At 31.8% G+C, this 16,044-nt stretch overlaps 1 protein-coding gene across 1 annotated transcript in view; it reads right to left on the minus strand.

Annotated features, from left to right (window-relative positions):
• Nucleotides 1-873: 873 nt before the first annotated feature.
• The window catches only part of LOC145662497 (synaptotagmin-5-like), a 107,415-nt gene continuing 92,244 nt past the window's right edge, over nt 874-16,044 (minus strand). The window contains exons 7-9 of the mRNA XM_081728132.1: nt 9,377-9,529; nt 8,513-8,633; nt 874-5,739 (exon numbers count right to left, since the gene is read on the minus strand). Of these exons, the coding sequence (XP_081584258.1) occupies nt 5,345-5,739; nt 8,513-8,633; nt 9,377-9,529 (669 nt within the window). The 3' untranslated portion in view covers nt 874-5,344. The remainder of the gene's footprint in view (nt 5,740-8,512; nt 8,634-9,376; nt 9,530-16,044) is intronic.

Raw genomic sequence — 16,044 nt, forward strand, 5'->3', positions numbered from 1 at the left:
TGTCCCACGCATTATAAACTATCCTGAGTTGCTTTTTTGTCAACAAATTTGTCAATTTTTGGTTTTCTTTAAAATATATCAGTTCGAAGTAGTAAAATAATACAAATATCATAGAACAAAGATACTGAAGCAACATAGTTGATAATCTTTCACATTCGCTGCTCGCTGGGGTGTCAAGAGTTAAAGAGAAGTAACTTCACAATTTTTCATTCCTTTCCGTAGGTGAAGAGAGAAGTTAGATTCTACACTAAGTTTAAACTAGAATGCGTATTGAAACTAATACATTGTAAATAAAATTACACAGTCTTTAATATTGTCTGGCTGCCCAATACTTTAGTGTAATCAGCTACTAGTATGTATTGTGTGAAATTACTGATTTTTATTAACCTAAATCTTTTCAAATCATATAATTGAACACGTCTACAATGAGAAACCTGGATTTAAAGTAACCTAGTGATATTTTATATGAGATCAACGATTGTAAGTATGGGTTCCTGGCATAAGTTTTCTACTACTTTTTATCTTGATTATCTAGAACTTTCATATTATGCATTTTAATTATCAAATACACATGGCATAAATTCTGTTAATCCCTTCAGTTAATAGAACATATGTGAGGATAGGTTTAGGTTAGGTTAGTTTCAGTTACAGTTACAAGCTAGTTATAGCTTCAGTTTGGTTTACCATGCTATAAATAATTGTTGTGGGGTTTAACGGAATTTAACCCATAAATACTAGTTTTCTTGAACAAGTGTACGCTTTTAAATAGTTATATAAAATGTACTCAACTCTACATTTTTCTTGCAAAAGAAAATGAAAGAAATATGATATTATAAACCCTAATTTAGAAAACTTCAAGAGTAGAATAAAATGCTTGCACAAGATTATAATTTATTTACCAATACACATACAAAGTGTTTTTTATTGGAATACATAAATTACGTATAACGAATCAAGAAATACCTATTACATCGGTCAATTACAGAAAAAGTATGATTGCTCTGTAATAAACAATGCTGGAATAAATATTTATAAAGTGTTAATTGGAAAAAAGACTTCATAAAAATATAGGAACAATATGCTTACGTAAATAATATGACCATATTCAAGAAAATATTTAAATACATAAATGTCCTGAATAGTTACAATTATGCACTACTTTCAGTACACTCAAACCACTTACAGATATATATACAGTTAAGCATAATCCATTATTTCTCATTAGCATATTTTAATTAGTTTTGATTAATTGCTCATAGTCACCAATTTTCACAATGAAGTTATACTATCCGCGACTTTGGTACCCGTTAAATGGATGTATTCATAAAAATTCCATTTTCGTTAAATACGAGTAACATGTATCTCAGACAATGAACTTTTTCAGTTCCAAAAAGTGTAACGAAAAATGCACAGAACAAATTAAGAATCCACCAAAAGAGGAAGCTATGCCAATCACACTAAATTTGAGAATACCTGGCTTTTTGCTCTTTTGTATGAAGACTTCACAGCAAACGGATATTTAATTATAGCTCTGCTCTTGCCCTAAGTTTCATATACATAACAACATATTTCTATAAAAAAAATAATAATTTAACTGTATACTAAGAATATCAACTCCCTATTTTACACTTACTATATGACACATTAAATTTGAAACTTTAATAAGATCAATTATCAGTGGTGACTTTTGAGAAAAATCACATCGCTAAAAAAACTTATTGTTTAAAGTTACGAGAAGATACCCATCTAATATTCTGATTCTTGTACACAAAAGTTTAATTTTTATCGATGTGACTTCCTTCCCAAACCGTCATTGCAAAATATCCTACGAATATATATAATGCCTAAGAAAAAGTGTACATGTGTCAAAAAATTTGTTCGTCAATTGCGGAGAATCTACTCGAATGAAAATAACACTGAAATAAGCTGTATGTAGATATAACAATAAGAATAATATTTGTACATTTTTAGAAAGAGAGGAAATTCATGAATATGTACTTTTTACTGAGTTCACAGTCTAAAATATATGTAACTCCACAATTGATATATCAAATGAAAGAACTTCAATTTAATTATTTGACAATGAAAATATTAGTTCCATTAGTCTTAATACAACAGTTTGCTTTTCTAAATAAAAATACATAACGCATATGAATCATTTATACAAGTATTTAATAAATTAATTAACAATTAATTCTAAGAGAAGACATATAACATAAATACCCTGCATTAAGAAGTAAACAAAATGTCTTTTATTATTTCAAAAACATTAAACATAACTATGTAAAAATATTTAAAAATATATATTTCTCAGCATCTTACAGAAAATAGTAAGGTACTAAGATATCTTATTGATGAACTGCTATATAACATTCTTATTTGCTAATACGCCTATTTAAAAGCCACTTTACTTAATAGGATAACAATATTTACAAATATATTAGTTATGTAAGATTTATTCGAGTTCTTTTGGTTTTAATTCCAAAATACTCTACAAATATATGTTTTCCCTCAACTTTAAGAAGAAATAGTGCCAGACATATTAGCGTATAAAACATATCACAACCTATATTTCAACTTTCACCTTTTCAATAACTCATAATAAAACTATAAATAATATTTAAACATTTATTTCTAGTTCGAAAAAACAACTGAATAGCTTAAATCCAAATTTCTCTTTAACTTCAATAGTGTTGCTTTTGAAATATTATACAACCAATAATACCAGTATAACAAAGACTAGATTACAATTTATTTTAATAATTCTTATATTCATGCAAATGAATATTTTGTGTTCAAATATATACACATATACTATTGTTTACAACATATTATAACTGGATGACTCTTACGAAAATCAAATGAACAAGACTGTTCCTAAAATACATGCACAGGCAACTGTAATTTCAGATCTTTCACAACGGGCTGCAAGAATTCAACTTTATCACTTTTGACTGTGTGTTGTTAACACTTTAGAATTCAAACGTCACTAACAGAATACATAGTCACCCTTAAACTATTTTCTTAAAATTTTTAATCAAATCATTCAAAGCCAACACAATTCGATTTAAACAGATATAGTACAATTAAACAATAATGTAAGAAACTACTTTAAAGAAACAAGAAGGTAGAAGTCAAAACATTGTAAGATTTTGAATACTACAAACATGCAAAAAATAGAGTAGTCTGTTTGAACAAAGTTAGCTGAACTAACAATTAAACAAATAGACTGACATGAATAAGAAGCATGTGATAATATTAGAATTTGATAATATATGAAGTCAGTGACGAATCTACTTTATGTAATAGATTTTCTTCATAAAACTGCGTATAGACAAAATGGAGGTAATAGTTTACAAAACAGCGTATGAATTATCAATGTATGCTCTTAAAAGTTAATAGTAACGATTTTGTTGTTCTCGTAGTATCAATATTGCCAATACATGTATTTTTAGAACAGTTTTATTTTGCATGAAAAATACAATATATTTACATGATTATTTACATTTTTATTTCATGGTATACAAAAATATTGCTAATGTACCTGTAAAACAAAATCATATATAGGTTTGGAATAAAATAGAAACTATCAGTCCTGTAACTTAGTTATTGGAAGGCCTCATCATTAACAATTCCAGAACTTTTGAGAAAGTCTATTGATAAAAATTTTAACGTAAGTGAAAGTATTTTCTACAAAATGTTAAACCACAGCAATATACTTCTCTCTAAAATATACACAATACATTAATTCATTCAAATTTAGAAATGAATTTTCATTCAAAGTTAATGAAAATCCTTGTTGTATTTACGTAGAACAATGTGCATCAATTCGGGATTTTATTAATTAGCATAGAGACAGACTGATTAACTACTGCTTGTTTAACTTTTAGGGAAAAATGTTATTTCTTATTTTGTTATCATAGAAAATCATAGTTCAAGTTTAATATGTTATCCCTTAAGCTAGTTAATAAATAATATTTGGGAAGAAAGTACATAAGTAACAATAAACTTATCTCTTAACTAGTTTGTAATACTTAAGTTACTCTTCTAGTAACTAAAGCTAAACTTTAATATTCTTTTAGTATAAGTTCTTATTTCTTTCATGAGAAAAAATCTTCTTAATAATGTAATGTCTTATAATTTTGTACTTATTTATTTCAAGTATTAATACAGTTTCTATATCAATGAAAGTTAATATTTCATCCACATTGTCCTTGGAAGCGTTATTTTGAACTTTAAAAATAGAAATTTAAAAAGTTCATATGGAAGAAGAAATCAGATTTTGAAAGCACTAGAAAGTGTGTTTTATTGAGATTACTTGGGACGATACTCACTACTCAAAGTGGTATCCATACTACTACTTATTTTCTACCCAAATCTTTGTCTCTCTAGAAATCTAACCCAGGCCTACGTGTACAGACAGCACGTAGATCAACTACATAGCCACAAAGAGGCATGTATGGTAGCTAGATTTAGCTCTTTAGGGTTAAGAAGATCTAAAGATGTTCATTTTCTAAATATAGCACCAGTACTTTCCTCGATGTCCAGAAAGTATTCAGAAAATATTTTAAATAAATATTTTAGAGCTTCTTAAATCTGAAGAAATATTCATATCCACGTCTTTTCTTATTTAAAAGAAAAGATGATAGAGTGTGCCTTTGTAAGTAATCAACATAGTTCTTAATTATTATAAATTTCTTCATTTACACTCTGTAAAAATTTCCAACCTTAAAAGCTCTCAGAAATTTTAGTCAAATGTGCATTCCATTACAGGTCGCCTATAGTAACGAAAAATATCGAATTGCAAGCACATCTTAGATTTACTCTACAAATTTTTGCAATTTAACGAAATACTTATATAGAGTTTCTCTATATACATTTGCGAAATTTTCACTCGTAACCAGCAAAAACAGGAATAACGACATCAAAACAATCATACAAAAGCATCTACAGAGCAAAATTATTGCTTACATGTTGAGAAATTCTATTGTTATTTGTTACAATCATACTCATAAATCTTAATTTTTATCCTTATAGCACGTATGAACATTAAAATATTCTTACAGTATTAGCAGTATATGAAACTATAATGATGACGTAAGTTTCGGCTCAGCATGTTGTTGTCCATAGATGAGAAATAGCTAGTACCGACATCTCAAAAATTAACTGACGAATCACATTCTGCTCTCTCAGATCTGGGATAATGATTTCACTGTAAAGAGCACCATTTCCTAAACTAACACTTTTCAAAAATTATAACAGCACTTTTTACTCAATAAAATGTTTCCACTAAGATATTAAATTATTTTAAATTGTAAACACAATTCAAAGATTGAATGAAAGGTCACTTTAGTGAATGCCATTGAGAAATAACTTTACGTGGACTTTGCATCATGTTAACCCAATGATCATGTTCCTTTTCCCCACGAACGTGTTTCCCTAGAGCTAATTTACCTAAACATTTATCTCTGTGTTTCTTTGTCGAATCTCCACTTGGTGAAGGGGTACTCAAATTTCTGTTTTCATGCAACGCCACTTCTGTCTTAGGAGATTGCGGTTCATCAATTGTGTTACTGCACAGTAGAACACGATATTTTGTAGTCTCTAATTGGTTATTCGGAAGATCAAATGTAAGGGTTTCATTGAAAACAGGAGCATCTGTGCCACGTTTGAAAGTAGTTTTCTTCTTCTTTATTACACGGCCTGCTTGATTCATCATTACTACTCTAACATATGGATCTGTAACAATAAAGAAATGTGTATTTTCAATTTTCTTACAGAAGTTATGATATATTTACAGCTCCACTAACCATATATTAATAAAGAAACTAATTTACACATGAATTTCATAATTAGATGTAATGCATTTGAATATGAGTAAAACTTAAATGTTTGTTTTAGTTATGTCCCTTTTTTTTAGTTAAGTTCTTTTTCATTCTTCAATTACTTTTGAAAAGTATTTTTACGCATTTACTAGTTCAACAACTTCTGTACACTTACTCTTTTCAATTTCCTTCAATTTTTAGATCAAAATTCATTAATGAAAATTACATTCAAGTTGTACAAGTAAACAAACCACGTCGCACTTACATGTCTAATTAAATACTATTGCTTTCACAGTATTTAAACCAACCCAAGATTTTGTGTGTTATGTTGCTGTGTGAACACACACACATACATAGATGTCTCGGAGAAGTATTTTGCTACATTTTAAGAACCATTGCTCAAATAACTCCGTGATACAAGCTCTGTGCCAAATTCAAGAATTTGTTTACCATAAGCTCTTTGTTCTCTCTTCTTGACAACGTTTTTGCTTGTGTAAGAAATCGTACATGTACAGCAAAAGCTTTCCACATTATTCCGAGTGGGAAAAGACATCGTCTTACATTTAATAATTCTTTCTCCATACAGAAGCAAATTCATTTCATCCCAAGCTAAATATTCTTACTTTTCAAGAAGAGAAGAAAAATACTCGGGGATAATTAGTATCAATCACTCCTTAGTCAGTTACAAAATGGGAATCTGATGGTTACTTAAGGTCACGTTGCAAGAGTAAGTTTCAATCTAGGTAACTACAATTCTTTAGGTCATATTGCCTTTAAATCTTAAAAACTTCTCAAATAATCTCCAGTTAACTGTCTTCACTTTTTAATTTGTAATACCATACATTAGGTTAAGATTATACCACATCTTAATTGTAAATATGAGCCATTAACTTTTGTTCAACATTGTCATGTCGGTGTTCATGTGGCGAGAAACAAACATTAAATCCCACAATGAGTCAGTTACAAGAATGCTCTTTCAAAGAAATGAATTTGACTCATAACCCTTTTTCATTTTTTCTTGAAAAACAAATTATTTTTACTTCTACTTGTCTTCTGCAAGAACACTCTAAACATGTTAAAACAATGTTGGTTAAAGTATAGAGTAAAGGGGCTTAAAGTATGCGAACAGCTAACAGTACAATTGCCTATTTCCAGCACTTATCAACCTGGGCGTGGTTATCACATCACCACCACAATAGAAATCTAGGACTTCTTGGAAAGCCACAACATAGAACATTCTGATCCTGGATTTCGTATATTTGCTGAAGGTAAATAAATGTTTTCTTTTTCATTTCTGGTACAATATTTCATGTGAATAATTTAAACATTAACCCAAAACAGGTGATTGCAACTGAGTAATATTGAATACCATAGACAGCGATTCCAATTAGCCAATGTATACGTACGGCTGTGCTAGAAGTACTTATCAGATACTTCCCTATATCGACTAAAAGTTTAATAGTGTAGGGAAGGCAAGAGTTCGCATACCTGTATCGCTCAGGAGTAAGTATATATTTTTGCTCGCTAGCCAATTATTGGCTACCGATGCAAAAGTATTGTTCAACATTGCTAAATTTTCAGTAAATACAATAAACTTGGGGGTTTCTGCTATTATACATAGGTATAGACCTACACTCAAATCTACTAAAAACTCTAGGAATGCAGGAGCATCAGAAATTTTTACTGGATCATCATATAAATTTTCTCTATTGCGGCAAGTGACCTTTCAATAATGGAAGAATACCTACGATGATGATGATGATAATATACTTGTATAAAATAGTTGATTCAGGCGTAGGAGAGAAAAATAAAAATGAAATGATAAGAATCACAACAATGGACACCAATACACATCAAAGGAAAATGATCAACATACATAAGGAACCTCCTTTAGATTTTATATCTCTTTCCATTTCAAAAGAACAGCAAACAGTAAAGCTTTCTACACTGTTGTGGAGAATACTTCAACTATTACTGGGTACAGAATAAGGTATATCAAGAATGGCGGCATAAGCAGTGATCAGATCAGATTATAATGAATATGGGCCTTAAGTATGTGACAATTGTTAATATGTACTTTGACCAGTCTTTTGTAGTATTCTTAGCCGTCTAGGTGTCAAAGAATGCGTATTTGAATTATTTGCTGGAAATATTGTTACTTTTTCTAATTATGTGTTTCACCGGTTGTAATTCATATTCAAGCACAAGGATCAAGTAATATTTTGTCATGGTTTCCAGTACACAAATAATAAATTTGTCTTTTATAGAAAACGAAGAATGTTAAGTGTATACTCTTTGCCCCCTTACTCTATATATAATTGTAAAAATACAAAGATAAAACGGGTAATCATTTGATAATGATATAAATATTATAAAACATTCTTATTTTGTTTGAATAATACTTCTGTTTTATCCGTTTCCGAAAGTCCTTGCTGCAGTCTCTTTCGGGGTTTTCTATAGTATATATAACAGTATTATTATTATTATTATTATTATTATTATTATTATTATTATTATTATTATTATTATTATTATTGAATGTGTTCATTTCTTAATGATATTTTACATAAAATTAGACTAGTATACAATCAATTTTGTATGAAAATATGATCTGAAATTTTAAAAAATCAAATAACAGCAACAAAAGAAAATCTATGAGTGAATCATTAGCTAATGATCATACTTACTGAATGCATCGAGAGAATCGACAATTTCCGTGTACTTAAGGTTCGTAGCTTTTATAACACTAAACGATAACCTTTGCGCAGTTGGAAGATAACTAATCCCAAAAAGAATCTCACCAACATCCTGCCGATAGAAAATAGTATACTTAAAAATATAAAAATAAAAATGCTCGGTTGAATTCACACACAAATTAAAAAGATAAGCTCACACTCAAATTCATAATACACTATTTGTTCATGAAAAAAATACAAGTAAACAAATTGAAACTCGATTTGAGAAAGAATGTTTCCTCGCAGAGACTTCAATTATTATTGCTGAATTTGTAATTTAAAAATAAAAGTTTAAAACTCTAAAGGAAGAATAAGGTGGATTCAAAATGAACGTCCATTTCTGTATAAGATGAATTTTGTTTATTTTTACTCTGTACTTAAATGACATTCATTTTGCATCTTGAACTTTCAGAAAGACAATTTAATTCTTTATAGAAACTAATACTTTGTCTTTCGTTCTATTCCTACAAAATTATTCAAATCTTCCAAATTAGTATTATGTTTCAAGAGTAATTATTTCTATAAATGAGTGATATGCTATTTTCATTCGACGTTGATATAAATAATACATTAGATACAGAAGTATGACATTTTAAACAAAACAGTCTTAAATGTTTAAAACCATAAACTCTTTTGATGATTACGATGTCAACTCATCGCTCAATTATTATCGTATAATTATTTTATTTTATGTAATATGATGTTACAAATTCTGATACTATCATAAAATGAAGTAAAAGATCATAATTTAATAATTCACTAATATAATTTTGATAATACTAAAATACAAGTACAAAATTAATAAATATAACTTACTTTCTGCACGTACGAAAGACTACGTGTGAGAACAACAGGTTCATTTGTTACGGTCAGCTGTTTAATGTCTTTTAAAGGCACATTAAGTTGACCTATTTCAACTGGGTTAGCAAATCTATCTTGATCGAAAACTGTTAGTCTGAGAGTCCATTCCTATCAAAAATAGAAAACAAATGTATTCAAATATTTAACGAGAAAACTTATAAAGTAAAGGAACAATCAAGTTAACTGCTTAAATATCTAAAACGATAAGTTGTCCATCTGAAAGAGAAACTAAAGGTGATTTATTTCTTCTGTATTTTCGAAGCTTTAATTTTCTTTTCAATTACTTCATATTTTCAATAGATTCTTCTTCTGTGGAAAGAGAATTATTTAATGCAAAAGTAAATGAATAAAAATAAAAAGTATGTAAGAAAAATTATGTAAGAATATATATATATATATTAGGGATGGCCAATTCCGGAATTTTTACTTTCCGGAATCCGGAAAGTAAAATCGGAAAATTCCGGAATTCGGAAAAATTCCGGATTTCGGAAAAATCCGGAATTCAGAAAAATTCCGGAATTCGGAAAAAATCCGGAATTCAGAAAAATTCCGGAATTCGGAAAAATTCCGGATTTCGGAAAAATTCCGGAATTCGGAAAAATCCGGAATACAGAAAAATTCCGGATTTCGGAAAAATTCCGGATTTCGGAAAAAATCCGGAATTCAGAAAAATTCCGGAATTTGGAAAAAATCCGGAATTCGTAAAAATTATTTTTTCTTTTTGTAATCCTAAGAATTTTGTTCAAATGCAAACGAACAAATTTCCTTTTTTTAATCCTAAGAATGTATGATGCAAGTTAAGCTGAAAATTACATCCTGAAGTATACACTACTCAATCTTCCCATGGTTAATGAGATGTAGTCCAAAAGTACGATGTACTCCTAATATTTAATTTTTGTTTTACTGTGATATTGTCCAGAGGTAAGACATTTATATCACACTGAGATAAACAACTTGACATAATGAAGATGTTATCATACGTAGTTTTCCAGAAAATCGTGAGAAACGATTTTTTATGAAGTTAAAATATGCGTCGCTTGTTGCGTGTGATGCAATTGATAACTTTTATGCTGGAATAGTCTTATTATTATTATTATTATTATTATTATTATTATTATTATTATTATTATTATTATTATTATTATTATTATTATTAATCGTTTATGTACTGTAAAAGAAAAATATGAACCGTTAAGTAGTAGATTTTATCCGTTGTTTGTTGATATCTTCTAACAGTAATAACAAACTGCTTGTAAATACGCAATGATTATCAAGAACAATGGCATATTAATGTAAGGACTACTCTGCAGGCTAGCAATAAACAATAAACAATAACAGATAAACAATAGTCCCCCCCCAAAAAAAAGTAACTAACTTGGGCACGTCAGAATGTTCGCGAGAATATAGGGACGCATTGAGACTAGCAAAAAACGTGGTGTTATTATTACTCAAAGGGCCGTACGATGGAGGCATTAACGTTAATGTTAATGGCACCAATGAGCACTTACTTGCTCTAACGGTTAACCTCATTTTTGAGATGATTCTTAGAAGTGAGCGTGTTGGCATGCAGTTGGAGTACTAACGATTTGCGTCACTATCAAACACTAACGTAGCACTAGCGACGTTTAAAGTCGAAATTGGAGTCTGACATAAGTGGCTTGTCAACTTCACGGACATTATATTTTCCTTGAATGCGAGAATTTTGCGCCCGGGAAATTTTCGCCCTACCACAAAAATAGGAAAAAATGCGCTCGCAATATATTTGCACTGGGATGTTTGCGCCCTACCCCAAAAAGAGGGGAAAATGCGCCGGCTATATATTTGCACTGGGATGTTAGCGCCCTACAATTCAACTTATTATTGTATTGTGTAAAGTAACTTCCACTCGCACTTGAACTAGGCTTGCCTCTCATCGTCTCAGTGAGTTACTCCATCCGTTATAATATTCCGAACAAATGAAAAAAAATACAATTTTAGTTCACTAAAGGGCAATCCATACAAATACAATTTTTCATTATACTACAAAATTTACAATAAACGTATAAATGACTGATATATAATTATTTATTAATAGCTATAATCAAAGAGTATAATTTAATCTACAAAAGGCTGTTTGGCTCTACCCAGATATCTCTGTTCACAATCCTTGCGAGTTGTTTGGCTTTTCAGGACACAAAATATAGAAAAGAAAATGTAAAGTGAATGTAAAATCAGTTCAGTAATATTATCAAGAAAACTATGTACAGTGTGTTTACTTGCTGAAATTACACTTCAAACACACAATTGCGTTCAGTCGTTCTTTCAGGAAAAATGTTCCGGGGGGCATATTTAGTATTCCGGAGGGGGGTCACTGCTGGTACTATTCTATTTATTATTATATTATAGACGTATTATTTTGGTCTCCTCCGAGGGGGCACTCTGAGAGCTCTGGGAGGCCAGTGTTCCCCCAAAATCATCTCTGGAAGAAGCAGTGGTTGCGTTGATCCGTTGTGTTCTTTTGGCTTATATTGAAGTTTATTCTCCCCTTATATAGCCACAATGAAAATAAATCACAAATGGCATGGTTGTAGGGGGAGGATTGTTTATGCTGTAATGTCAGCCCCTCCGAGGAAATGCGTAAGCTCCAATAGGTTCTTTTATTTCGCAGGGCTCAAACTTCCCGGTGGAGGTACATCGCAGGCGCAATTTTCCCTGTTCTTGAGGTAGCGCGCAAATTTCCCAGACGCAAAATTCTCGACACCATTCGAATGACCTCGGAAGACTATATCTTTTTCAATACTTTTTTGTATTATTTTACTCGAGATTTCTTCATAGCTTCTTATTAAAATACTTACTAATATATCCTCATTTTATTGTCCTAACCAATCAATATGGGTATGTTGTCAGTAAAATATTTAGATTGATCGAGCCTCTGGTGTGTAACCACAGTATTTCATATCATGCCCCCATTAGAAATCTTGGCTAAACGAACCAATATATGTTGCCAATAAAATAGTTTAGAATGATTGAGCCCCTGGTAAATAACCACAGTATTTCGTGACAGACCCCCCCCCCCCCTTCCTATTACCATATTCTAGCTACGTGCCTGACTCAGCTAATTCTCAACATTCTTTACCAAGCACACATTTTCTAAAGCGGAAAATGCTCTCTAAATACCTAAGCTCATTATTTTCAGCAGATGCACAAACTGGGTAACATTCTATCTACATGAATGTTATATATGTCGATTACTGCAAACCGCTTCTCGCTATCTATTACCATATTTACTATATAATGATTAACGTTAAAACCGGAAATGGTTGATTTGTACCGCTTCCGGTTTGAATATTACATTCATCAGGGAACTCGATTCTTAACTATTGACTCTGTACATCATGGCCAAAATTGATTGGTAATCCATCAGATAGTTCTTGAGACTGTTTGTTTCACTGACGGACAGAATGAATATATGGCTATAGAGTTTTGATAAACTAAATTCGTTAATGAGTGATGATGGAACAAATATAAGAAAGGGAACCAAGAGTACCACCGGGAAAATTTTCGAACACAAAATTAGCCATCGAAAACCCACATGTCCTGGGTTAGAATACCATAGATGAAAACTCTATCACTGAGTCATCAATCACCCGCTTATTAGTTTTGTTAATTATTATATTAATATAAATTAATGAAAGCCTGCTTATGTTAATTATTGAACAATTACATTGTATACTTCGTAAAGTCAAAAATTATAAATTTGTATTTACTGTACATACAGTGAGTGCAGAAAGTGTTCGTACACCTTTGCTATTGAAACGAGAATGCCTGCGAAAAAGAAACAGAAAATTTAAGAAGTGTAATAACACACACAATATGAATAATGAAAACTAAGCTTTATGAATATATCAATAAAGAACCACAAAGACAAGTTTAATGGTCAGAAAGTAAATAAATTCCGTAGAAAATGTATAGAGTAGACGCAAAAAGTGATCGTACACCTGACGTACGAATACGAAACAAAGATACCACAACTGGGGTTCACTAGTATTCACCTGAGTATACACCTCTGTATAGCATGACGAGTAACAGAATGAGTTTAATTGTGAATAGGAGTGAAAAAACTGCACGGTGGGCTGTCGAAATGGGAACCAACCGAACAGAAACAAATGAGGAGACAAGAAAAGTAATTATTAAAGTGCATAAGAAGGATAAGTCTTTGAGAAAGATAGCAAACCTCAGGGGCAGATCCAGAGGGGGGCGATCGGGGCCATGCCCCCCCCCCCCCCACAAGAGGAAACTTTCTTATTTTATATATAAATAAACCCATCCATAAAAGTTTGGAGCTCTTAAAAGTAGCAGTATTACTGCCGACCGCCCCTTCCCCAGAAGTCCGTCCTGGATCCGCCCCTGTATAGAGTAGCTACAATCGAGTATTTTCCGCTGTATGTTTGGAGTCGTTGTCTTGCTGAACAATAAATTGTTTTCAAGAACCATCTTCTGCGCACTAGTATGGAGATATTCCTTTAATATGTTAATATACACTTTGTGGATCATCACTCCATCGATAAGGTGGAGACGACCCACTCCTGAGGCACTCATACAACCCCAGACGAGCACGGACCCTCCTCCGTGTCTTACTTTAGGGACGAGATTTTGAGGATTCATCTCTGTATTCACCTTGCGCCATACCATACGCCTCCCATTGGACTCGATAAAATTAAATTTACTTTCGTCCGAAAATATGACCCTATTCCAGAAAGAAGCCTGATCCCTTATCTTTATACTCTTTTTCAAACTTTAGTCTCTTTATACGATTTGTCTTGTTCACCCAGAACATTTTCCTGGCTATCCGACCATGATACCCTGCAAATATTCCGCACTGTACTGGCTGATACTTTAACACCGCGTGTTTCCAGATCCGTTGCCAATTGCACAGCACTACTTTTTGGAACCTTTTTTCTTTCCCTAATAATGTAACGTTTAACTTGTTCACTCAACACTCTTGGTCTTCCAGTTCTTTTTTATTATTATTATTTTTTTATTGTTTTTTTATGGTTTCGCACAGTGATAGAAACATTATACATCGCAATTGTGTGTACTGTTGAACGAGGCCTGTCTGCAAGGTTTGCCAGGGGCGGATCCAGGACGGACTTCTGGGGGCGCGGTCGGCGGTAATACTGCTACTTTTAAGAGCTCCAAACTTGTTATGGATGGGTTTATTTATATATAAAATAAGAGTTTCCTCTTGTGGGGGGGGGCAATCGCCCCCCTCTGGATCCGCCCCTGACTCTATAATACCTTGAAACAGATTCGCACACCTCCCCAATCCCCAGACATGAACCCCATAGAACATCTATGATCTGTTCTGGAGACAAGAATCAGAAGGCACAGCTTGTCTACTAAAGAAGGCCTAAGAAAAGCTATTCAAGAAGAATGGGACATAATCAGTCCCGAAGCTACAGAACTACGAACTACTACAGGTGAAATCAATGCCACGAAGACTACAGACAATCATTAACGCACAGGGTAATCCCACAAAATATTAAATAACGTAATATACTTTATAAGCATTAATTCAAGCATAAGTGTACGGTGACTTTTTGCGTTTACAAAAAAGGAATTCTCTCTTTTCTTCTGAACAAAACAGTGATTGTGTTTGTTTGGCCTTTCTCTTGTATATAGAAATAAAATGTATGAATGTGTAGTCTTAATTCTGGTTATATATATATTTTCCACCTCCCGTTCTCATGCTAGCTGTTTTCAATATAAAGTATGCACGGTGTACGAACACTTTCTGCGCTCACTGTAGGTATGTTGACAATAAGCGAATGTTATTAGAATATTTGTTGAGATTTATTTTCCTTCACTGCCTTTCGCCTGGTTAAAAAGTAGTTTGCAATGCTTTGGAGCAGCTGCAGGTGGGAACGCGATAATGTTTGAGACATACCGGCGACTTTTTTGTGTGTGAAAATAAGACCTTTCTCATAAAGTAGTAAATAACTGCAGTAGCAATTGTCTACGTAAATGATAAAGACATATCCAACTACAAGAAATTAATACAGTATATATAGCCTATTCATTATTGTGTTTCTCTTTTAACAGCTACTAGCTAAGGATGGCCAATTCCAGAATTTTTACTTTCCGGAATCCGGAAAGTAAAATCGTAAAAATTCCGATTTTTCTAAATTCCGGATTTTTTCCGAATGTCGGATTTTTCACCGAATTCCGGATTTTTTTCTGAATTCCGGAATTTTTCCGAAATCCGGAATTTTTCTGAATTCCGGAATTTTTCCGAATTCCGGATTTTTTCCGAATTCCGGAATTTTTCTGAATTCCGGATTTTTTCCGAAATCCGGAATTTTTCTGAGTTCCGGAATTTTTCCGAAATCCGGAATTTTTCTGAATTCCGGAAAGTAAATTTTCCGATTCCGGAAAACAAAATTTCCGGAATCCGGATTCCGGAAAATTTTGGCCATCCCTAATATATATATATATATAAAGCGTTTCCTAAAGTAGTATCACATCGCAGTTTGTAGAATTGTAATTCAAGCGAAAAATTTACATAGGGAAATATGATGCATCCTTCATACTTTATAACCGATGTGAGCTATTTTTAAAGAAGATAGGACAATATATTTTTTTCT

This window comes from Thermobia domestica, chromosome 10 (genome assembly GCF_964235325.1).
Source record: "Thermobia domestica chromosome 10, izTheDome1.hap1.1, whole genome shotgun sequence".
Taxonomy (NCBI): Eukaryota; Metazoa; Arthropoda; class Insecta; order Zygentoma; family Lepismatidae; genus Thermobia; species Thermobia domestica.